This window comes from Silurus meridionalis, chromosome 5, assembly GCF_014805685.1.
Source record: "Silurus meridionalis isolate SWU-2019-XX chromosome 5, ASM1480568v1, whole genome shotgun sequence".
NCBI classification, from domain to species: domain Eukaryota; kingdom Metazoa; phylum Chordata; class Actinopteri; order Siluriformes; family Siluridae; genus Silurus; species Silurus meridionalis.
The window spans coordinates 21,365,887-21,390,750 of record NC_060888.1 but is presented as its reverse complement, the minus strand read 5'-3'; the positions used below and the strand labels follow the sequence as shown (position 1 = coordinate 21,390,750).

The window sequence follows — 24,864 nt, the reverse complement described above, 5'->3', positions numbered from 1 at the left end:
GCCGTGACGTCACGCGCTCCAAATTAGGAACGCAGGTGGGGTGAAGATCGGGATGTAAATCTCAGAGCAATCCGATATGTGAAGTGAATAGGTATTAAAGTGTAAATCCTCCCTCATTAGTCGAGCATCTCATGCACTTTCAACATGGATCGTTCACATATATATATATATATATATATATATATATATATATATATATATATATATATATAGAGAGAGAGAGAGAGAGAGAGAGAGAGAGAGAGAGAGAGAGAGAGAAGAACAATTACACATTTGTTTACATAAAAAGATACATTTTTTTATGCTAATATATGACACATACTGCATGCATGGCCTGTAAGTATAAAACCATGAGCTGTACTACTGTCAAAATAGGCAGAACGGTGGTTCATATCATGTACATAGTCAATATAGTGACATTTCACACCTATAATGTGGTTTTCTCCAAACCAAAGATGAAGCATACAGATCTGTAGGACATCTTTGTGTGTTGCAGGATTAAGGTTGCAATTATTTACTGACACTAAGATACTCAACACTTATACTAACGCTCTTGATCTGTATTTGCAGGATTATATCTATTAAACACCGGTGCAGTGGCATTGCATGAATGAGCTTTGACATTCTAATGCTCTAGCAATTTCTATTTAAGTGTGTGATGTGTTTTATATAGTATTTCCTTATATATTCTATTCTATTCTATTATTAGTTTACTGGATTTCCTACATGTTTTAGGTTTTGTTCTACTCATGAAACAACAGAAAGCAAAACAGAAATACAATATAATATACAGATGATCAATATTGTAAATATGAAATCAAACGACACGTGCAAAGTCACTTTATTTGATTTACTAATAGCGCCCTCTGGTGCCCTTTTTAATTATTACACCTAGAAGACCAAACTGGTTGGCGGTCATGTATTTTGTAGCACAGAGGAACATTTTTTCTACGTCTGTGATGTTCTCTTGCTCACCCAGTTCTTCTCTTTAGTCTGTAAACGTATATACTTTTATTAATATATACTCTTTAATTGTCTTAGAAGCCTTTGGTTGTCAGTCTGGAGGAATCATGAAATGAGCAGACCAATGTTCCAATGAGCCCTAATTTATTGAACTCTTGAGGAGCTCAAAGTTTACTGATACTCCATAGCTGAGTAGATGGATTTAAAATGTTCTTACAAGTTCTGGTTTTAAGAATAAACATTTACGTCTCTTGGCGTTGTCAAAGCTTTAAAAAGCACAATAGTATCTTAAATAATTGCAATTGATAGATATAAAGATACACAGAAAAACATGCGCCTTTCAGCCACACCGGGTTTTTCACGGGTTCCTTAAGGTTTAATTAAACAATTAAAAGTTTGATTTTCATCCAATAAATGTTGCGTTCGAACGATAAGAAGAAAAATGTAATTTTATTTGTCACATACACATACATACAGGGTAGGACATGCAGTGAAATGCTTTTTACGACGGTCCGGCATGAGGGAATAGGATGGGGAGAAAAATAAACCAACATATATATATGTGTGTGTGTGTGTGTGTGTGTGTGTGTGTGTGTGTGTGTGAGAGAGAGAGAGAGAAAAAAAAGGTGTATATACAAGGTTTGCTTATGACAGTAAACAGTAAATCAGTCAAAAATTTAAGGTGGTTTTAAAAAGTCACCTTTTTTTGTAAGATGAGACTTTTTCTGTTTATTTCTGATGTGAAAACTCTTTATAGCAGGTAAGATTCTAGGTTTTTAGGTGTTCCTTATGGTTCTTTTTTTTATGATTTATTGCTATATCTATTCTTGATCTTATTACGAAAGCCTGCATTGAAATGGCAGTGAGGATTTGCCAAAAATCCAATGCAATAATTTTTTTTATGATGCATATAAAAGTCGTGTATGAGCTCAAACACGAGTGTTTTGTTAAAATGTAAAAAATGTTTTATCAATAATCTATAATGGAGTGTGTATCTGGTCGTGTGTGTGTGTGTGTGTGTGTGTGCGTGGGGGGGCTTTATTGTCTGCTAGGCAGGAGTCAAAAGGCTACATGACAAAACATGGCCGGCTTCCGTGAGTGTGTGTGTGTGTGTTAATGTATGCTAACGCTCCTCTTTCTGTTGACACTCCCACTTTTTCGGTGCAGATGCCCCGCAGGGCGCGCGCCGGTCCCGCCAGTGTTTCCCTGTTGGTAGAAGCGCGTTGTTCTCGCCAGGGGATTGGAGCAGCAGCATGTCAGTAAAGTCACCTCACACACACACACGCGCGCACACAAACCCGCACGCAGTTGGAAGTGTTTGGAGACGCGCGGCGAGACGCCGAGACGCCGAGACACCGAAACAGAGACGGCGCGAGGCAGCGCGAGAGCGACGCGCTTCAGGTCGGCCAGCGCCGGGACTCGACGTCACCCGCGGCCACACGCGAGCGCGCGCGGCGGGGATTTTAGGGGACGCGGGGCATGGAGGAGGAGATGCTGGCGGCCGATGACGGTCTCTCGGCGCCCAAAATGGGCGGGCAGCCGCGCAGCTTCGCGAGCAAGCGCGCCAAGGCGAGGCACGACCGACCCACCATGGTGGAGATCCCACAGCTGGGGGACGTCGCGAGCCAGCGGCGCTCTCAGGCCATCGCGCACGCTCAGGCGTACCCGTATCAGCAGCGACTGCAGCTCCATCACACGAGCATCCATCCAGCGCAGCACCAGTCTCCATCGCTGCATCGCTTCACCGGAGACATGAGGCCCAGAGTCGCGACCTCCAGCGCAGCATCAGCATCAGCATCGTCATCGACCTCAGTCTCATCAGCACTCGGCAGCGCAGCGGCGTTCTTCAGCCACCAGGGGAGAGTCCGATACCCCGCCGGCCACCAGTCTCCCGACTGCACTTACGAAATAAGCTCAGGTATGGGAACAAGTTTACCGCAGAAAGTTTCTTTTTAGGGCTTGGAGCAGTCAGAGCACGCTGAAGCTACACACACACACACACACACACACACACACACACACACACACACACACACACATCTAATCTGGAAATACACACTGTATATTGTCACAAAGATGGTGCTCTTATTGGTGCATCCTTCAGTGAATCTTCATTTTCATCGTGAAGGATTATAACATACCAGATTTATAAAAATCACTCATGGGCATTTCATTAGCTTTAAAGATCATGCATTTTTTTAATATTCCATAGACTGAAACTCAAAGTCTAACAATAACATCTATGGCATTACATTTTAGACAAGCTGCAGTTGGTAATTCAACACTGTATTATTTCACACAGCATGATTCAACATATTAACACCCTGGAGGCTCGATAAACACCAAGGACTCTGCTGTGTGTTTTATTATGAATAAATAAAAATCAGCTGAAAATAGAAATCTGAAAAGCTTTTAAATTTATAATAGTCCATGCTAATGTGTAGTACACCTAACATATACATGCACTTTATGCACTTTGCAGGGATACAGTTACTGACTGGAGCCCATCTGTTGCTCTACACAATTTGTCAGCAACATGATATCCTGTCCATTACAGGATTAGGCCCACCAAAGGACCACTGCTGAACAGATGTTATTTAAATCGCTGATTGTTCTCGGTACAGCAGGTTGCCAGAGTTTCAAAACACCTCAATGTCTTTGTTGGGTAGAGAAACACTTTCCCAATAAAAAAAAAAAACTCCAGCCAACAACAATCCTGTGGTCAGAAACTGATGTGGGGATAAAAAATGATTCACAAAAACTGTATCTACAGCAGAATGTGAAGGTTTGGGCAGTTCTCACCAAATGATAGATTTTTTATCTTCGGAGTGAAAAGTAAACACAACCTCAACTATTTCTTTTGCAATTTTTTTCTGCAAACATTTTTTTTTCCAATACTTTTTCAATACTTGTTGAACTACAAAAAAAGATATGGACTTTGATAGATCTTACAACATGCACACAGCTTTTGTAGCCAGCTAGAAGTCTTTCCGTTCTTGTTTTAGTCATTTTCAACCACATATCCTGCAGAACACTTCTAGTTCTGAATTTTATTTTGGCTGTCTTGGATACACTGCATGTTTAAGGTCTGCCCACAGGTTTTGATGATGTTTCAGTCTGGGGACTGTGAGGGCGAGTCCAAAAGTTTTGCCTTGTGTTTGTTAGTAGTTTAAGTTGGATTTTGAGGTATGTTTTGGATCAAAATTGGCAGTTCTTCATGAAAGGATTCTTGGTCTTCTCAGATCTTGCCTCGACTACTACTGTTCCCCTTAACAGACATTTCTTAATGACAGTGGAAATGGTGAACTGAAATTCCTTCAATATGTTTTTTTTTATGGCTTTTCTCCACTTTGTAGAATTCAATTTGCTTCATTAAGGTGATTATTGGGTTTACCACAAGGGTTTATTCTCTGGCATTATGATCAGGTTTAAGACAATTCTTGTCCTGAGTGAGACGTACCAACATATTAACTAAGGCCTTACAAGTCTATTAAGTTCTAAGCCATAATTAAAGGTCATTCAAACATTTGCACTTTTGAAAAAGTGGAAAATTATGCATATTTATAATTAAAAGAATTTAAGAAATCATGGTTCTTAGGATTCAAGTCTCTCATACAGACTTGTTGGAGATATGATTAATTGGAATACACAGGAGATGGCTCGTGGTTTAGGGTCAGAGTCATGAATCAGGTCTGTTTTCTGGTTTAGCAGGAACCTGTGGATTCAGGATGAATGAAAGCAAAAAAATATATATTTCTTTTAAATAAAAAAATTAATTAAACATGTACGGTTGTTTGGTAGCTACAATTCATGAAAATCTGATTTAGTTTTAATAGAAGCACTGTGACCTCGGGCAGGTGGGTGTTTATTCCTACATTTTGTACGTAGGTCCAGTTTTAGGTGAAGGAGGTTTTGGATTTGATGTTATTTGTTCAGCTGTCTATTTCCTGAACATTTTATAGCACAGCTTAACACATTTTATCTATAAAAAACTGTTTCTGTTCAGTTCTGAGGAATTGCAAATGCTTTCAGATTAATGTAGTTCAGTTTAATATATTGGATTGTTTTATGTTTTTTAATAAGATGGTTTGTGGGGGCCTTTTTTTTGCCAGCATAGATTTTTCTGTCAATTTTTTGAAAGAATCTTGAATGAGCAACTAATTGTTAGTGCCAAGTTAACCTTCAGTCATTTCTATTTCTGTGTGCCATACCCCTGAAAAGAGAGAGGTTTATGGTTCCAGGGGCAGTTTGAAGAATATGTCTACAGATTTTACCAAATCACATAGTGATGTTCTATGCTGTGTTACTATAACACGTTCCTTGGTATCTGGTTCTGACAAACCTGGCTCCAGGTTTACATGACAAGAAGCATTGCTGGTTTTCCAGCATTAATAGAACAACAGCTACACATAAAACTAGCCTTTAGCATCAGAAACATCCACCTTATGCACATTATTCCTCATCTGACTATTACTTTTGGCAGAGCAGGAGAGAGAGTGGCATTGACGTCAAAGCATCAGTGCAGCTGTGCCAGATATTCCCGTTTCACCACAGCACACACAATATATCAGTGTCACAGCTGTGCTGAGAGCTCTACTACCTGTATAACATGGACTCAGTTTAAAATCCTGCAATGTCCCCTTTTTACTGAAAGTGATATTGTATTGGATTAGGTGCAAAAACAGCTAATTGTAATAAAGACTGAAGATTCCTGTATGAACTGCTCTGCAAGCATAACGTCAGTACCAGAACGCAGACCAGAATCCAGCATGAGGGTTTTTTATTTATATACCAATATATTAGATGTGGATATTGTAGATTTTTTTTCCCCAAATAAAATGTCACAAGCATTTCTCAGTGCACTTGGACTTTAAACATTTTTTTTGAGAATTGGCGTATACAGTCATTCAATTATTGACTTGTGATCATACCAGTCATTTTTTTTTGTCATAGCATGTGTTTTAGGGGAAAAAAATCTCAGGTACCGATACAGTGGTTCAGTTTGCATTAATTGGCCTTTAGTTTAGACATTGCCTGATAGACTAATGATTTATACTGCTGCACAACTGCTAGAGAGAACAATCTAGAAATGAGCCCACACAATATAGACATGATTAATGGTTGTGCTGCAGGCTTGCATCATTTCTACTTAATACAATAGAGCAAAAATAATACATGTATCAGGGTGTTAACATTTAAACCAGAAGCTTTATATTTAATAGTATAATCTATTGCTCTGACCAGTCGTTAAAGCTTCGGATAGTTAAACTCCTGAGTGGATTATTGTAATATTAAGTTGCCAAATAGGTACATAAATACGTAAAAAATACTGATAAAAGTGTCACCTTGTGTACCTTCCTCAGTTTTGTGTTTCAGTTCAGCTCAACAGTTTCATTGTTTGAGCATTGTCTAGAATTAAATAAAATGTGACTGAAAGTCTTATTTTTTTAGTGCAGTATTAAAACTAAGCTTGGACTTTAAAACTGCGAACCTTAGGGTCTTGTGACTAAGATTAGTTTAAACAAATAAAATCATATGTTGCAAGAAATGAACTTTATCTGTTGTAATCTACATGAATTTAGATGAAAACACGTTTTTGCTCCGAGCCATATTAGCTATTTTCTAGAGCTGCAGATGATGTTGTTTCATAAACACTTACCTTTCCAATACTTAGGCTCTGGAAACAGTGCAATAAAGCTAAATTACATTTCAAAGCTCTCCCAATCCAGGCAGAGGCTGTGATTAAAACAAATGAGGCTCATAAATTTCATTCTGCGGCGCATGTTGTGTTTAATGAAATATCAAGAGGCTTTCTCGGCATGGCATGTTGCGTGCAGTGATGAAGATAAAAGACGGGAAAGAGGATGAATGAGAGGGTACGAGAAGGATGAGAGATGAAAAGAAAGAGGAGAGAAAAGGGGGAGGAAATAAAGTGAGAAAAACGCATGAGGGAGAGACACACTGAGGGAGGGAGAGAGAGAGAGATTGAGGAAGCCAGAGGTTGGAAGCGGGAGGATATAAGTGAGGGAGCAAAAGAAAAGAGAAGTGTGAGGGAAGGATATCATCAAGCACGTCTCAGTGAGTCAACTGAGCCGCTGTGCATATTAATAAATCTCCACATCTGCTCTCCTTCGATAGACACGGCGCAGTGACTGCAGGCGCCACATGCCCATCGCACGGCTGCCACAGTAACTGCATGCTTCCATAATTGGTTGCCCTGTGCCTTTGTGCTAGGGTAACAAATTCATAATCATCTTTTCCAAACACAAGAATTCAGCGTACAGCTGTAGACTGAGGACGGGAGGGTGACGAATATGGAGGGTTTATTAGTCAGTCAATTTACATTTTAGCTCAAATGACTTTTATTTGTGTACAGCTTTCCACTGTAAACAATGTCACATGGCGGATTTCCAGATTTTCACGCCCTGCTGAGCACACTAATGGCAAGATAATCCTTCTGAGAAGATGATGTGGTTGAGAAAATGGCCAGCAGGTAGAAACTGAGCTAATTGAACAAGGTAAAATTAAACAAACCTGAAAAGGATTTATTTGAGTCGGAATTCTGATAAAAAAAAGGGATGTATGGAATGAATTTATGGATTATGGTGTGCGGAAATTAGAGACCCATGATTTTATTGTCTTATGCTATTTATTAAATCAGTATAGACAAAAACAACTTTGTTTGTTTTTTATTGAGTCTCATGCATTGTAATCCAGCCCAACAAATGAATATTAAAATCTGTACGATACTTAATACTAATTTATACTAATACTAAAATCTAAATTGTTTGATGGATCATATTTGACTAAAAAAGTTATATAATGTACCATGAGTGCATAAATGCTCTTCAAATGTATGTTCATAATAGCTTATGTACCTAAATAAAAAAGAATTGTATATTCAAAGCATAAACAAGGATATGTTTAGCAAGAAATCATGTGATATAGAATAAACTTTTCAGAGACTATATGAATATACACTTATTTAAAGGTTACATAAATAAACAGGCTTCTAGTAGCATGTGGACTTTACAACTTGCATTGGTATCATTGTAAATGTTGGTTGTTGTCTTTATTGAAAAGATCTGATGCAAGGATTAATTATGAAGAAGGTGAAGAAGAAGTTCTCAGGGACAGCATTAAAGAACACACAAATGAAAAGTGTTACAGCAATGACCTTAAATAAGCCTGTCAATACAATTAGTTTCATAATATCAAAGTGAGATGTTCATAAAAGCACAATTAATCTCAAAAGCATGTCAACATATTAGAACAATAGATATTGGAACAATATTCTCTCATCAGCTGAAGCAAAAATGTAACACTCTGGTAAAACTTTACTCGACCATGTTTCACCTCATGTACTTTGGTGAGCACATGATTGTATTGAGCTGCTTCTCTGTAAACTGAACTGGAGCATTATGGGTCATCAAAGGGAACATGAATGGTGTGATGTACCAGGACATATTAGAGAATTTAATCTCATCAGCCAAGAAACTGAATCTGCTAGAGAAGATGAAAATGTCATTAAGAGCCCAAATGCAGATCCAAAAAAAGGATTTGCATGGCATGGCCGATTTCCTAACTTTAGGAACGAATTTTCACATTCGAATCCCCCTCAGAGGGATTCTTGCTACCTTGGGGAATTAAGATAATAAATATATAAATCACTTTTACATTTTGTGTTATATGTATTTTCTTACCCTATTTTAGTTCAAGAGTAGGTGTATTTTTTTTATGTCTTGGTGTCTTTTTCTGGTCCAGCACACTCGATATTGAGGGTACTGTATATTGTATAATACTATGATAAAGCTGAAGAGCATGTCTTGAACCTTTAACCTGATACTGAGCTTTAGTAATGACCATGGAGAGTCAGGGCAAGAACATTTAGCTGAATGAACACAAGAACTTGGGAATACATCAAGACGGCGTGGGAAGTGAGGATTATTCATCATGCTGCACCTATGAGAGTATAATGAGATGGTAGTAGCATGTAATCACTTACCAGCCGTAATGCAGGCCCCAGGTGTTCTGCTCTAAAAGTCGATTATGCATGACTGTCTGCGCAATTTTGTGCTTGATACACATGAGGCAGGCTGCTACCTGCTTTTTAACTTTATAACCGTCTATCAGGTTCATGTACCACTTAGATTTAGTCTCTAGGCCTGTCTGGCATGTGCTTTTTGGCTCAGTATGTTTTAATCAACCTGATTGCAGGGTGTCCTGTGTAGTACAGGAACACATTCAGAATTTTCTGGTCAAGTTAACGTGTAATCAGTGGTGAGATATCGAGTGGAGGAAAAAGTACAGCATTTCAGCCTCCAGCCATGCAAATGGTTGATTATATTGTTTATTTATTAAAGTATAAGAATACGCCTGGTGCTCAGTGTCGGTTGTGAGTAGTATACATCTATAAATGTTACTACTGGTTGCCAGGCACACCAAGCTAGTGCAATGTGCCGTGCGTGGGCATTGTATCATACATGCTTTATATGGTATACCAGTTTGACATTGTGGGAAAGCCTGTCAGATGTTGCTGTGGTTGTATTTAATATATTCCATAGTGTTTTGGCTTGCAACATTCTTCGACAATGTTAAGTAACCCTAATGTTTTTTTATTTCAAAATTGCATTGAATTTGTCACTATTTGGGCCTCTAGTGTGGGTCAACTAATACATCATTTTGTAAGAAAGACATGTATCGACTAAAGCCTTACATCTTCAACAAGCAATTGTGTTTGTTTGGGTTTTTTTTGTTGATGTGGGGTTGTGTCTCTGCCTTGTGTTACTGAACTTCACCTAACCATGTTGCAAAGGGGTGTGATGGGTGTTGTTTTTGTAACTGTATCTGGAAGAAGAATAGGACATAAATGAGACCAAGTAGTAGCTTATTTCCGTTTACTTTCACCCATGTATACTACAAATTTTCAATAATCATAAACAGGACTATATACATTATAAGATGAAAGAAAACAGAAAAGCCAGAACCCGGACAAGCCCCCATATTTTATGTTCCCCTTTGCAGGTATCTGAAGTAAAACGGAAGTAAGACACTACTGGGTGTTGGTTGATACCCTCACAAAAACAACGCAGATTATACACCTTGGCCATAGATGTTAAAAGAAAGAAAGAAAGAAAGATATCCCAGCAATGGGAGCACAGGGTCAGCCATTATACAGCGCCCCAGGATCCCTGAGGGTTAGGGGCCTTGCTTAGGGGCCCCAGGAGTGGTGGCTTGGTGATACCTGGGCTTGAATCGCTGATTTTCTGATCAGTAACCCAGAGCCTTTACCACTGAGCAACTCTGATTAAATGGTATAGCAGCGGAAAATATATAAAAAATACTCTGTACTTCTTTACGTTCCTGTGAATGAGCAAGATGTCTGCTGTATGCAGTAAATACTAATTTTTTTTTTTTGGCTATAATTCTGCAGAGAACATGATGAGTAGTGAGCCATTTAACTGAATCTTATCGATTCTGTTTGGAATCAGGTATCAGCTGTTAACATTCCCACAGTGCACTTTCTCTGTACTGGCCGGTGTCAGGATGTTAAAATGTTACCATATAAAGGGTTGTACCAAAAATCAAGGCATTATTTGAAAGCCCAGAACTTTAACTCCAAGTAAAATTATAATTGTTTTGGGTGTTTCATAACTGAGTACGTACAGAATACTAGAAACTGAGCTCTTTATTAGTAGATTAGGGATTTATTAGTATTTTTTCTCTGACAGATCCTGCTCAATTGTTTTTAAGAGCATCTCTAGTGCTCTACCTACTGAAATGTTCATATGATTGTACATTCTGACCCTCAGGATTATTGAAAAGGCATTGGTTCTACAAGATAGTGTTCATCATCTATCCTTCAAGGCCATCTGCATATCCTAACGAATTATATTTACAAATTTGCGAAATATATTTTTATCCCTATTTCCTTTATTATTATTTCCAGCAAAAATGTACCAAATAGTTTCTTGAGATTTCAGTATTCATCACATTTACAGAAACTGAATTTGCTGTTCTACTTGGAATCTTTTTATTAACATTGCCAGCATGTTTTTATCTCTGCTAGTAAACACAGTGATGTTTATGTACTCAGATTCAGATTGTGATGCAGGATAACAATTATGTTTACTTGGTGGATGGAGTACATAAAACATGTAGTTGAGTTAAAGTAGAAAAAACACCCTAAAATATTACTCCAGTAAAAGTTAAAGTGCTCCCTTTGAACTTTCACTTGATTAAAAGAATTTGCCTTCAAATTAACTCAAGTATCCAATGTACTATGATTTAGTATGGCTATAATGTCCTATTAAAAGACTTACTTGCTTAGCCAACATTATGTAAAAAAAAAAAAGACTGTAATGTTACTCTTAGCACACCAATATTAATGAGTTAAAGACTGATTGATATCTATTACAATTATCATGAGCCAAAAACCTTCTTTTCAACTTCAACAGGCTGCGGGTGTTGTGACAAGTTAGAGTCAGGAGTTTCTTTCATCATTTTTACTTTCAAAATGTTCTGCTTGCTGTTGAAATGATGCTGATTTGTATGTTCATGCTACAGTAAGAAGATACCAATCACTGAGCAATCACTACTCAACATGTGTGTCTGTATATACACTGGACAAAGATGCGCCTTTCCTTTGCAAAGTAATGCTTTTACACTGACATACTAGGCCATTTCTTCCTGTTTCTGGTTTTGATCCGTATGTATCTGGTTTGTGATTAATTCAGTTTGCCTAGTCTATGTTGTTCACACCTTGACTGAACCCTGCATGTGCCTGGACTATGATTTTTTTTTAAATACATTGCATTTAAATCTGTCTCTGCTCACCAGCTCACAAATTATTTTTTATCCAAGACCTACTAGATGACATTTTTCAGTTACTGTTAATTTTATGATGTTTATAATCATTTACATAAATATTTTCTCCCCTGCCAATGGAAAAAATTAAGATTTTTATGTTGTTAATTTGTGTATATGCAAAATTCTCATGTATCTCAGTTATATAAAGGAAAATAACCCCTCAAAACAATGTCTACATTAGTCATTTTTAAGGATCAAGGATAGTTGTATTGTGAGAAACATTTACTTTTCAAATAAGCCCTGTATAAGATACAATACTTTCGACAGATCTTTAAATAAACAAATAGTCAATTTTACTTAAATATGATTGTGAAACAATAAATTATCTTATATAAATTATTTGAAATCAATTTTTGAAGAAAATTTGTAATTGCATTGCAAGGTTTTAAATATCTTTCTTACCTGATTCCAGTTAAATAATTCCTTTAGCATGTTTTTTTTCTATCAGAAAATTGATGCTGATTTGTAATTTTGGATGTGAGAAATTGAAAGGTTTGGAAAAAGCTACTGAAGCACAACAGCTCAGTAAAGACGGGTCTATATACTTATGACAAATGGAAACCTTCCTGGTCCCCTGGTGGTCTAGTGGTTAGGATGCGGCGCTCTCACCGCTGCGGCTTGGGTTTGATCCCTGGTCAGGGAACCAACCCCAGCCACTCTTAGTCCCGGTCCCAAGCCCGGATGAATGGCGAGGGTTGCGTTAGGAAGGGCATCCAGCGTAAAAACATGTGCCAAATCAAACATGTGGATGATCTGCTGTGGTGACCCCTGATGGGAGAAGCCGAAAGAAAGTATAAATGGAAACGTTCCTGCATTTATTTAAAGAGTTTCAAGCATAAAAGAAGCAATCTGATAAATATCCACATTTTAGAAAGAGGTATTTGCAGTGTTACCATAAAATATTACTCATTTCATGCTACTGTTGACTGGAAAGGAAATTAGTTTTGGCTCCAATTGAAGTAAAATTGTCAGCCTTTTTTTCTCAAATCTTTAAGACGTTTAAAAGTGGAGTTGAAGGAAGGTTTGTTGGAGATTTCAATGCAGTTGCATCAGAGGACTCAATATTTTACAAGTAAGAGTTAATAACCACATAATTGTAAGTGCAATATTGCATTTGCACAATAACTGGAATAACTGGAATAACTGTTGAATAAATGGATTTTTAAGGCACAAAATCTTTTGCGATATCCAAAATTCTTCTTACATGTTAGCAGTGGTTATTAAAAAACCCGCTCAGAGGAAAGACATGGTTCCTTTGATGTCCAAGGGTCATTTGAAGCTAAGAAAAACCAAAGGTTTAGTAGTAGTTCTGTGAAAGAGGCAAATCTACTTGGCATGCTACCTGTCATTTCAAAAAGCCCTGTTTTCTCATTTTAATAAATCTATTTATCATTCTTCACTTTTAACAGAAAACCGCCTGATTCTTGATGCATTTGCACAGCAGTGCAGTCGAGTGCTCAGCCTCCTTAACAGCAATGGCAGGTTGCTGGGGCCACAGCGAACTTTGAGCCCCCCATCCTCCTCCATCAACTCCATCATTAAGCAGGAGGCTGGATGCTCGCCTGAGCCGGCTGTTAAGCCCAGGCCTGATGAGTCTCGGGCAGGCAGTGTGGAGGACGAGTGTCAACAGAGGCAACAGTGGAACTCGCAGCACACCTCAACTCTCCTGCAGGTCTTCACTGAGTCTCTGCAAAACTACCTGCTGGCTGGAGCTTCATCCTCAGAGGGTGAGCGCTGCCACCAGCCCGAACCTGGGTCCACAGCACCAGCATCACCAGCACACAACCTGGGAGGCTGGGCATCTCCAGCACCCTCCGACTCATATGGACATCCTTCCTCCACTCTGCCTGAGGAAGAGGAGGAGGAGGAGGAAGGTTGCTGCCCACGCTGCATTGAGTTGGAGCAGGAGGTGCTGAGTCTGCAGCAGGAGAACGAGGAGTTGAGGCAAAAGCTAGAAAGTGCTCCAGGTGTGCATGCTATAAGAAATTAGGTCACCAGTTCTTAATATATGTACATAATGTGACATTGCAATGGAAAGTATAATCACACATATTTCTCAGAAAAGACAAATAAAAAAAAAAAAAACTAAAGCTAAGCCTAAGTACTGTATATTTATAAATACCATTAACTGTAGAGTTTATTCAAGCTAAAGACAAGTAGACATTGCACATCGATTATTTATTGATGACCCTATTCAATTCCCCATGGAATTATATTTAGTGTTTTTATAGTTGATAATGCATCTCATAAACATACATGTCATGTATGTATGTATGTATGTATGTGTGTATGTGTGTGTGTGTGTCCTACAGTGCCATGTCAGACAGTGCTAGACTTCTTTAAGTCTGTCCTGGGACACTACAACCAGCTCATTCCTCCCCAACCACCCGAGGAGCAGCTCACTGAGGTTAGAAATCGGCTTTTATCTTTCGGGATGGAAAATGTTTACATGCCACTTAACAAGCACAAACTACACTTGTATTTGAACCTGATTTTACTGATATTTTATTTAAAAATTTAATTTAATTCAAAATTAATAATAATAATTTTTACTTAGTCCTGAAGTACTTAGTACTTTAGTCCTGAAGATGCCACCCATGGCTGGGAAAAAAAGAAAGCTAAACTGGCCACCCTCAGTGAGAGAGTGATGGCCTGCTCTTTCTCCAGCAACAGTAGGAAATTTTGGGTGACTCTGGGAGCATGTATACAGAAGAGGGCAAATAGTGCTTTCCTCTGAGTGTGTTACACTGCCCTGTGGCTCAACATGAGTTGTGAAAAAAGATTTGTTTTATGTGTCTCTTAAAGGAAGCATGTGTTAGCATTAACAATTCCTGGTTAGTATTTAGTTTGGTTTGATTTGGCAAAAGATTTAATTAAGAGAAAATGGGAGAAAATGTAAAATATATATATTTGTTTCTAGAACTATTATTTAACATCACTTTAAACTTATATTGTGGTAGAGTTTAAATTGAAAGTTACAAACTAAGCAGACTCAGGGAATCTTATTTTCTGTCTTTTAGACTTGTGCAAGGAGTGCAATGCAGGAGTATTCAAACCTCTACGAAATAAACTGTCACCAGAGACCGAAAACAGAAGTGAGACTGACATTTAAGTTCTGTGCTATATCAAGGCTGTGAAAATAGCACTTAATGTTACATAAAATGATGCTAGTGAAAGTTTCTTCGTGTTTCTCCATCATTATTGCTGTAAATTTATGTGTAGCTTATTATCTTGATTTTTTCTGCTTGAGAGATTTGTCTTTTTGTTTTCCTTTTTTATATTTTAATTTACTTAGATGTAGTTCCTGTGGCAATAGCTGATTGATTGGGTTGGGAAATAAAACATGACAGGTAGATTAACTATTGACTGTTCTGCATACAGGGAAGTAAGCAGCTGCTGGGGAACTATCCTCTCTTCATCACCAACAAACAGTGGGACGAGGCAGTAAACTCATCGAAAAAGGACGGCCGTCGGTTGCTGCGCTACCTCATCCGATTTGTGTTTACTACAGATGAGTTAAAGTACTCATGTGGCCTGGGCAAGAGAAAACGCTCAGCCCACATGAGCGAGACAGGACCTGAAAGACGGCCGCTCAACCCTGTCAAAGTCAGCTGCCTCAGAGGTATAACAGATCATCTACAGAGCAAATATCAAAAACAGAATGAATGTCGTGATTACAAGAATATTCAGGGGGATACTTTATTCTGATAGCCAACAAATTGGCAGGAGACTGTAATCAACCCATTATTAATCATATCAAGACAACCTATCACACAAAAGTGGCAAAAGTACACACATCCTTCACTTAAGTACGTGTAAAGATACTCGTGGTTTAAAATACTCTGGTGAAAGTTAAAGTATTTACTATCCTTTTGTACTCAAGTTAAAGTAAAGAAGTTTGGGTTCTGACATGTACTTAAGTAAAAGGTAGCCATTACTACTACCTGTTTTAGTGTCACACTGGTAACTGGACCTCACGTCATATTAATATTAGGGATGTCAATCAATTTAAATATTTAATTGTGATTATTTGCATGATTGTCATGAGTTAATAACACATTTTTAATCTATTCTAAATGTACCTTAAATTAATACTTTTAAAGTTTTTAATACTCTAATCAACATTGGCATGGACAAATATTGATGTTTTATGCAATTATATGTTTATTATTAGTGAAACCATCCTCAACATAGAGCATGAAATTAAAATATTCATGTAAATGTTTTAAAGTAATTATGGTGTTTTAAATTATGTAAATCACCAGGACACCAAACAAAAACCATTGCTATGTTTCCACACGGACGGTTAATGAGGTGATACAGAGAAACTGTACCTCTTCTAAAGTTTATACGGATTACGGTTTTAGATGTCTCCATGTCTTCCTGCTCATATACCAGAACTCTTTTCAATAGAGCAACCAGAACAGAGCTTATGTTTAATTAAATTTTCATTACTAGGTCCATCATACAATTGCTTTTGCCATATTTGGGTGGGAACTGACTGTCAGCATCTGACTGTCAGAACTGACTGTCAGCATCCAAACATTAAACTTGTTTATGTGTAGCACATTGCCACCATCTCCGCCATGCATTTGGTTATTGCTCTGAAAACTCATATCTGTATCTGTATTCATAGTAGACCTAAATCTGCCTAGATTTGTTTCTAAAACATTTAACTATTATTAAATCACTTTTTAGTATACCTTCTCAAGGGACAATACTGTAGAAATAAAACTAAGAAATATTTTACAGTGGTCAATGTGCAGCTTGTGTAGCCGTATATAGATTTACTGTCCTCTAAAAATAACTCAACATGCAGCCATTATAGTCTTATAAAACTGGCAACAAAAGTGAGTACACCCTAAGTGATAACAGCTGTACGTCATGTAACCATGCAAAGCCACACGTCCTCTTTATCATGTTCATGTTTTTAGTCTGCTTTTTGTGTATCTTGTATTAGAGCAGTTAAAATTTGGTGTTTTGAGTACAATTCTTTCATATTGAACAATGGATGTTCAACATGACACCTCATCGCATAGAACTCTCTGAGGATTTGAGAATTAGAATTGTTGCTCTCCATAAAGATGCCAAGGCTATAAGAAGATCTGTAACACCCTGAAACTGAGTTACAGTACAGTGGCCAGGGTTATACAGAGGTTTTCCAAGACGGGTTCCACTCGGAACAGGCCTTGCAAGGATCTATTAAAGAAGTGTCCTTGTGCTGTGCGTCAGGTGCAGAAGTTGGTTTAAAAAAAGGCGCATAAGTGCAGCCAGCATTGCTTTAGAGGTTGCAGAAGCAGAAGGTCTGCTTGTCAGTGCTCAGACCATAAAGCACACACTACAACAGGTCGGTTTGCTGGCCGTCATCTCAGAAAGAAGCCTCTTCTGAAGCTGGTTTACAAGAAAGCCTGCAAACAGTTTGCTAAAGAACAACCTGTCCAAGAGCATGAATTACTGGAACCATGTCCTGTGGTCTGATGAGACCAAGATAAACTTGTTTGGCTCAGATGGTGTCCAGCATACCTCCACCAACACCCTGGTGAGGAGTAGCAAGAAAATTGTGTCTTGCTTGCAGTCAAGCATGGTGGTGGTAGAATAATGGTCTGAGGCTGCATGAGTGCTGCTGGTACTGGGGAGCTGCGGTTCATTGATGGAAACATGGATTCCAACATGTACTGTGACATTCTGAAGCAGAACATGAAGCCTTTCCTTCTGAAACTGGACGGAACGGCAGTTTTCTAAAATGACCCCAAACACATCGCTAAGATGACAACTTTATTGATGAAGGTGAAGGTGATGGAGTGGCCAAGTATGTCTCCAGACCAAAACCCTATTAAGCACCTTTGGGGCATCCTCAAGCGGAAGGTGTGTCATCCAGCAGCTCCATGATGTCATTATGGAAAAGTGGAAGAGGATCCTAGTAACAACCTGTGCAGATCTGGTGAATTCCATGCCCAGGAGGATTAAGGCAGTGCTAGAAATCAATGGTGCTCACACAAAATATTGACACTTTGGACAATGTGGCATGTTCACTTAGGGTGTACTCACTTTTGTTGCTAGCTATTTTGACAATAGTGGCTGTATGTTGAGTTATTTTCAGAGAACAGTAAATCTTTACTACTATACAACCTGCACATTGACTACACTAAAGTATATCCAAGTTTTATTTCTATAGTATTGTTCCTTGACAAGATGTAATAAAATGGTTGTTGAAATATGAAGTTTAAATTGATAGGCACTTAACCTACTAGTCGGCCTAGTAGGGTGTATTCCAATTCAAACTCATAGTAGGCCTAAACAAGAAGAGTTTAAAAAAAACTGTATTAACTATGACCTGAGAAACACAGGAAAGGACACACAATAAAAGCAGTAGAAATCGCAGCATGGTCAGCATGTCATGCAAACATGAACATGAACAGCAGTGTGGTCTTTGTTTGTCAAGTCGAGTTTATTTCTATAGCGCTTTTCACAATGGACATTGTCTCAAAGCAGCTTTACAGAATTTAAGAATTAAGGTGAATGATGTGTATTTATCCCTGATGAGCAGCCTGAGGTGACTGGGAAAAGAAAAAACTCCCTCTGAGATACTAAAAAAAATATATAGATTTTTTTGTTGCAGTCTACAGAATCCCAGTCCTGATGCACACCTCTATTCTCAACCAGATGGCCTGTAAAGACCTTTTGACAAGCTTTATAAAAATGCATATATTCTTTATACAAAAAGGGAAATAAGTATCCAACATGTCAAAAAAATGTTTTATTAAACACAGTTCCAATACAGCAATACACATAAAACTTTGAACAGACATTGGTATTAACTCAAGAATGTTTTTTTTACAGATTATGTAGAAACCATAATGCTATAATCCATAAAAAGTTTTATTCGATAAAGTGGAATGGTAGAAAAAAGAAAAAAGTATCGAACCCACTAAGAAAAGCAGGGCACAGGCCAGGCAAGGCAGCAGCTGGTTTTATTAAGTAGTTTCACTGTACCTACTCTCTATTTAAATAGAATTAGCAGAGTTACTGCATGATAATAGGATGCATGTAACTTGATGGGTGGAGGCAAAGAGCTCTCCCATGACCTTTGCAACAAGATGGTTACTGATGGATTTTGCAACTCCAAAATGTTCCTGTAAGCACAATCGGTGAATGTGAATTGCTGCATTGGAATGTGTTAAATACATATTTTCCACAATGTATGTATTTCTATTCATTTAGAAGACTGGATGATGTATTTGTATTCATTTGCATTGTTGCATCTACATGTGGATGTATGACGTACTGTAGCTAAATGTAGCGCATTGATTTAATTGGCTTGATTTATTCATACATTTGTCTTACAACATCCACATCTTTCCACCTGCACTTTTCCTAAACCTGTGTTTTTCTTTGTAAATACTGATCCAGAGTTTATCCGGATGCACTGTGCGTCAAACCCCGACTGGTGGATGCCTTCTGAAGAGCAGATTAATAAAGTGTTCAGTGACGCAGTGGGTCATGCACGCCAGGGCCGGGCTGTGGGAACCTTCCTGAACGGTGGTGGAGGCAGCGGTAGCGGGAGCAGCAGTAGCGGAAGCAGCCTTTACCTGGAAGGTTACGATGGACAGCTGTCTCAAGATGAGCTCTTTATGAAGAGCTCACAGAATGGCATCGTAGACTAGGTGTTCCTGAGGATGACTGAAGCCTGTTCTGCACCTTTAATACAGTATCCTCTAACGTCAGATGCATTTATTTATTATAGACGGTTAACATTGAGACCAGGATTTCATCATGACTTAATGAGGAAACAAACAAACAAACAAACCAACAAAATGAAAATTTAAATGCATTCCAGAGACTCATATTTATGAAGACATTCTCTACAGCAGTCTTTCTTAATCATGGCCTTGGAGTATCCTTGTGGTGTACATTCCAGTGTTTTCTTTTGTGCAAATCAACCAGTTCAGAGTTGTTACAAATTTCATGATGTGCATTAAGAGCTAGGAGGAGCAGAATATGTGCAGGACAGGGGTTACTCCAGGACAAGGAGTGAGAAACACTGCTCTGCAGCATGCACTGTTACAAGTGAATTCCTTTTGCTGTAATATGGTAGCATTGTAAATAGTGTAATAGCCAAGTGTTTGCTCCTGCAGGTCATTGTTGAGCACTGTGTTTTTCAGGGCGTGGAGTCACACATGGCAGGGAGAAGTACACAAATCGTCATATCACATAATTTATGTCTTTTATTACACCGATTAAGCATCATATGACATTCGACAAAAGGTAGAAAAATTCACATAAATGTATTCATCGTAATGATGTTCACTGTAAATAAGGATGTGCTCTTCCTTAATGTCCGAGTCTGTGTGCACATGTAACATGATTACAAGGTGCTATTCTAACACTGCATTCTATATAATGAAGAACATATCAGTGATTTATTTACTTCAAGGTGAAGTAGTTTAAAGTATCATTTTTTTATTGATTTTGTGGTCACATGATTGTTGTAGTATAATCAGTCTCATGGTATTTGATGATTCTGAGTCGATTCTGAAAAGTGTCCATGTTTGTGAATATAAAAGTATACAGATATGGCAATCTCTAATTTGTTTCTATTTCAGGGGCCGAACTAATATAAATCGTTTGTTGGAAAAAATCTATACACAGGTTTGTTGGCCTGATTGAATTGAGCATTTGCATGGTCAACTGCAAAGATGTGTGTAATCATAAGGCTGGACTTATCCATGGGTCATGGTGCAAAGCTAATTCTTTGTTTATGGACAACTCTGTGATGCCTTAAACTCAAAACTTGCATACTGCCAATTTCTGTCTGCTGGGACTTTTACATATGTTGAAATTTCTGACTGATCGAGCTCTTTCAACAAAAACGAGCCAAAATTCAAAACTAATGTTATTACCGAGGTCTTAATTGAGTAAAAGAACAACACTGGAGATGTGAATGTGTGCGTGTGTGCGTATGTGTGTAACGTGCTTTACTGTGGTTGTGTAAACCCATAGTAGCTCAGATACTTACCCTATTATCCTATACATAGGAATTGTGTGGGCACTGTGAAATGAACCATAAACTGTTCTTTGTCCCTGAATGTAAATAGAATATTGCTATAACAAGTGTCAGTATTTGTTAGTGTGTTTTTTTTATAATTATTTAGGTTGAAAATTTTTTATTCATTCATATTCTAATTAAAATGTGACAAGATTTGTTAATCATGCAGTCAAACATAGTATGCATACACAACATCAGGACTGTTACAGAACGGTTACAGAAGTATGCAAAAGTTTGCATACCCTTTTAATCAACAGGGCATTTATTGCAAGTTACAATAAAAAAAATACAATGAAATAAAATATAGCGTATGAGTATAATGAGTTGAATGATATGATATTTCTTAATGTGATATAAGTGTACAATTTTGTTCCATTTGTCATTCAAATCTTAATATCTTGTCTTACTGTGACCAAAAATAATCATAACAATAATAATAACATTTTGTATAATTATTATCCTCATATCAATAACAATAATAATACATTTATAACAATAAATATAATTATAATAACGCTAACTTTTATATTTATTAATTACCTATATAATAACGATCATCATAATTGTGTTATTAATTATTATATTATTTTAATTATTATGATTACATTTTATTCTTCTTTAATGTCACAGGATGCATTTTTTTGTTCAATTGTACAAACTCAGGCGCCAATTTGATATTCATATTAAGTGCATTTATCTTCTCTGTCGCTAGATGGCAGTAAACTACAGCCTCTGCAGCGCCTCATCAGTAGTTTAATCTGAAGTGAAGAAAGTTTACAGCTGATAGTTTGGATTACTGCGTTACGTAACGCAGGCATTTCCGTGTGTTACATAAAATCTCCATCTTCCTGTTATTATGGGACAGTGGAGCTATTTGGAATGTTTTCTATAATGATGTTATACTACTTAGTTGAATAATTATGAATTGAATTGAAGATTAATCTAAACTGTTTTAAGATCTAATCAAAAGAAATTATATCTAATGGCCAGACTTTAGGTACCATATAAACTGAGTTGTAGGTAGCAGCAGGGCCTGAGACAGAGGAGACAGAGGAGACAGATTATCATCCCTGGGCCATTGTTAAAAAATCAGACATCTTCTGTTTAACATGTTAAATTATCTACAAATCTACATCATATGAGCGAAAATATATGGAGATTTCAGCATTTTCACTATATAAATAACAATCAGGGTTCTATGTAAGCATCTTTGTTAGACAGGTATCTATGTGGCTAGAAACATATCTGACTTAATGTGAGCTGCCAAACTAACAAACCTAGCAAACCTTTTATATACATGAATTTACTTGTATTGGTGCCACTGGTCCAACTGAACCCACACTCTCAAGCCATCTATGCAAGCTAACTAGTTAAGCACAAAAGTCTTTTTTTTGTTTATTTCATTTGCATAAAAAATGACTAAATATTTGACATTGTTTTACTTGTTTTTCAGCTCCTATTCAATGCATTGGAGACATGCAGAGGATGCTAATAGTCATAAGAGTGTTGACCTTTTGCATTTGCTTTTGATAGTGTTTCAGAGTGTCTCCGCTCCTCCCTATTACTAATATACAGTCCTTATATACATTCCGATATCAGTTTATTATTCACACCGAGTTAAGATCACTGTGTAGACTTATAATTGATGACTGAATTGCTAGCTCACTTTGTACAGTTTTTTTAGATTCCCTATGCTCTGTCCATCAGAGGAACGGAACAACCATGCAACCACCATGGACAAGATTATTTGGGTGTCAAGTCAAGTTTATTTCTATAGCTCTTTTTTACAACAGACATTGTCTCAAAACAGCTTTACAGAATTGAACAGTTAAGGTGAACGATGTGTGTTTATCCCTGATAATCAGCCATGGCAACTGTGCAAGGAAAAACTCCCTTAGATGTTATAAGGAAGAAACCTTGAGAGGAACCAGACTCAAAAAGGGGAACCCATCCTCATTTGGGTGACATCAAGAGTGTGATTATAGTCTGGAAACAATACAAAACACTGGCGAGTGAAAACTCATGTTGTGGGTGTGGGAATCATTGTCAAGACACAGACATTGTCCAGACACAGCAGCATGGTAGTGTGTATGTGTAGGCTGGTGTCTGGACTGTGTTACTGTTATTTCAAACACTGTGTGTTCTTAATTGGCCTCTTATCTTTTTAGTCTTTGTAGGTGTGTGAGTACGGCTCTCGTTTTATGCACAGTTTGTCTTTATTGTCCTCTAGCCCTTTTGGTCAATAATTTTCTTACCACAGTATGACTACTACTGTCTTTTGTCCTCAGCAGTGCTGCTGTGCCTCATACACTTATACAACCACCATACAAGCAATTTTCTGTACTGTTGGAAACCACAACAATACAGCAAGTATTTTTTTTTCTTTTATACATACATTGTTTGTTGGACTTGTAAATATTTCACAGTAACATGAAATAATACATAAAACAACAGTAATACTGTAAACTAAGAATTGATTCATTAATAACCTCGCAAAATAATTAACTACTTTTACGAAAGCTAGCTAGCTATCTCGCTTTAGAACAGCGAATATCCTGTTCAGGTCAGGGCTCTGTGAAGGCCACTTGAGTTCCTTTACATCGACCTCGGCAAACTTTTCCTCTCTGACCTCACTTAGTGCACACTACACCGTCATGCTAAAACAGGTTTGGTCTGCTTAGTTCTATTCTAACAAAGGGATATATATATATATATATATATATATATATATATATATATATATATATATATACACACACACACACACTCACCGGACACTTTATTAGGTACACCTTACTAGTACCGGGTCTATTGGATTAAGATCTGGTGACTGTGGAGGCCATTTGAGTACAGTGAACTCATTGTCATGTTCAAGAAACCAGTCTGAGATGATTCGTGCTTTATGACATGTCGCGTTATCCTGCTGGAAGTAGCCATCAGAAGATGGGTACACTGTGGTCATCAAGGGATGGACATGGTCAGCAACAATACTCAGGTAGGCTGTGGCGTTGACACGATGCTCAATTAGTACTAATGGGCCCAAAGTGTGCCAAGAAAATATCCCCCACACCATTACACCACCACCACCAGCCTGAACCGTTGATACAAGGCAGGATGGATCCATGCTTTCATGTTGTTGACGCCAAATTCTGACCCTACCATCCGAATGTCGCAGCAGATATCGAGACTCATCAGAACAGGCAATGTTTTTCCAATCTTCTATTGTCCACTTTTGGTGAGCCTGTGCGAATTGTAGTCTCAGTTTCCTATTCTTAGCTGTCAGGAGTGGCACCCGGTGTGGTCTTCTGCTGCTGTAGCCCATCCACCTCAAGGTTCGACGTGTTGTGCGTTCAGATACCTCGGTTGTAACGAGTGGTTATTTGAGTTACTGTTGCCTTTCTATCAGCTCAAACCAATCTGGCCATTCTCCTCTGACCTCTGGCATCAACAAGGCATTTGCGCCCACAGAACTGCCACTCACTGGATATTTTCTCTTTTTCGGACCATTCTCTGTAAACCCTAGAGATGGTTGTGCATGAAAATCCAAGTAGATCAGCGGTTTCTGAAATACTCAGACCAGCCCGTCTGGCACCAACAACCATGCCACGTTCAAAGTCATTTAAATCACCTTTCTTCCCCATTCTGACGCTCGGTTTGAACTGCAGCAGATCGTTTCGACCATGTCTACATGCCTAAATGCATTGAGTTGCTGCCATGTGATTGGCTGATTAGAAATTTGCGTTAACGAGCAGTTGGACAGGTTTTCCTAATAAAGTGGCCGGTGAGTGTATATAGTGAGTGAGTGAGTGAGAGAGAGAGAGAGAGAGAGAGAGAGAGAGAGCAAAAGAACAAAAGAGCAAAAGAAAGCGTGAGAACAGCTGGCTTTGGTAACCAAAATGGAACATTCTCATATAAAATTGTTTCCAAAAACAAACAAAACAAAGGAGAACCAAATGTGCTGGGATTTTGTTTGGGAAACTGGAAAG

General features: G+C 38.0%; 1 protein-coding gene across 2 annotated transcripts; it reads left to right on the top strand.

Annotated features, from left to right (window-relative positions):
- Nucleotides 1–1,619: 1,619 nt before the first annotated feature.
- LOC124385708 (BEN domain-containing protein 4) lies at nucleotides 1,620–20,944 on the top strand. Of its 2 annotated transcripts, XM_046848932.1 has the most exons (6): nucleotides 1,621–2,881; nucleotides 13,242–13,799; nucleotides 14,145–14,239; nucleotides 14,853–14,927; nucleotides 15,214–15,454; nucleotides 19,243–20,944. In XM_046848932.1, the coding sequence occupies exons 1-6, from the start codon at nucleotides 2,443–2,445 to the stop codon at nucleotides 19,494–19,496; spliced, it is 1,662 nt and encodes a 553-aa protein (XP_046704888.1). In that variant the 5' UTR covers nucleotides 1,621–2,442; the 3' UTR covers nucleotides 19,497–20,944. The 2 variants fall into 2 exon arrangements, with proteins under 2 accessions (XP_046704889.1, XP_046704888.1); XM_046848933.1 differs by lacking the exon at nucleotides 14,853–14,927 and having other exon boundaries at nucleotides 1,620–2,881.
- The last annotated feature ends 3,920 nt before the right edge of the window (nucleotides 20,945–24,864 follow it).

Bases quoted from the DNA above. Each gene is read 5' to 3' on its own strand.
- LOC124385708 (XM_046848932.1), top strand. From the start codon at position 2,443: ATGGAGGAGGAGATGCTGGCGGCCGATGACGGTCTCTCGGCGCCCAAA. The intron at 2,882-13,241 runs GTATGGGAACAA...CACTTTTAACAG, and splicing joins CACTTACGAAATAAGCTCAG to AAAACCGCCTGATTCTTGAT. The intron at 14,928-15,213 runs GTGAGACTGACA...TTCTGCATACAG, and splicing joins ACCAGAGACCGAAAACAGAA to GGAAGTAAGCAGCTGCTGGG.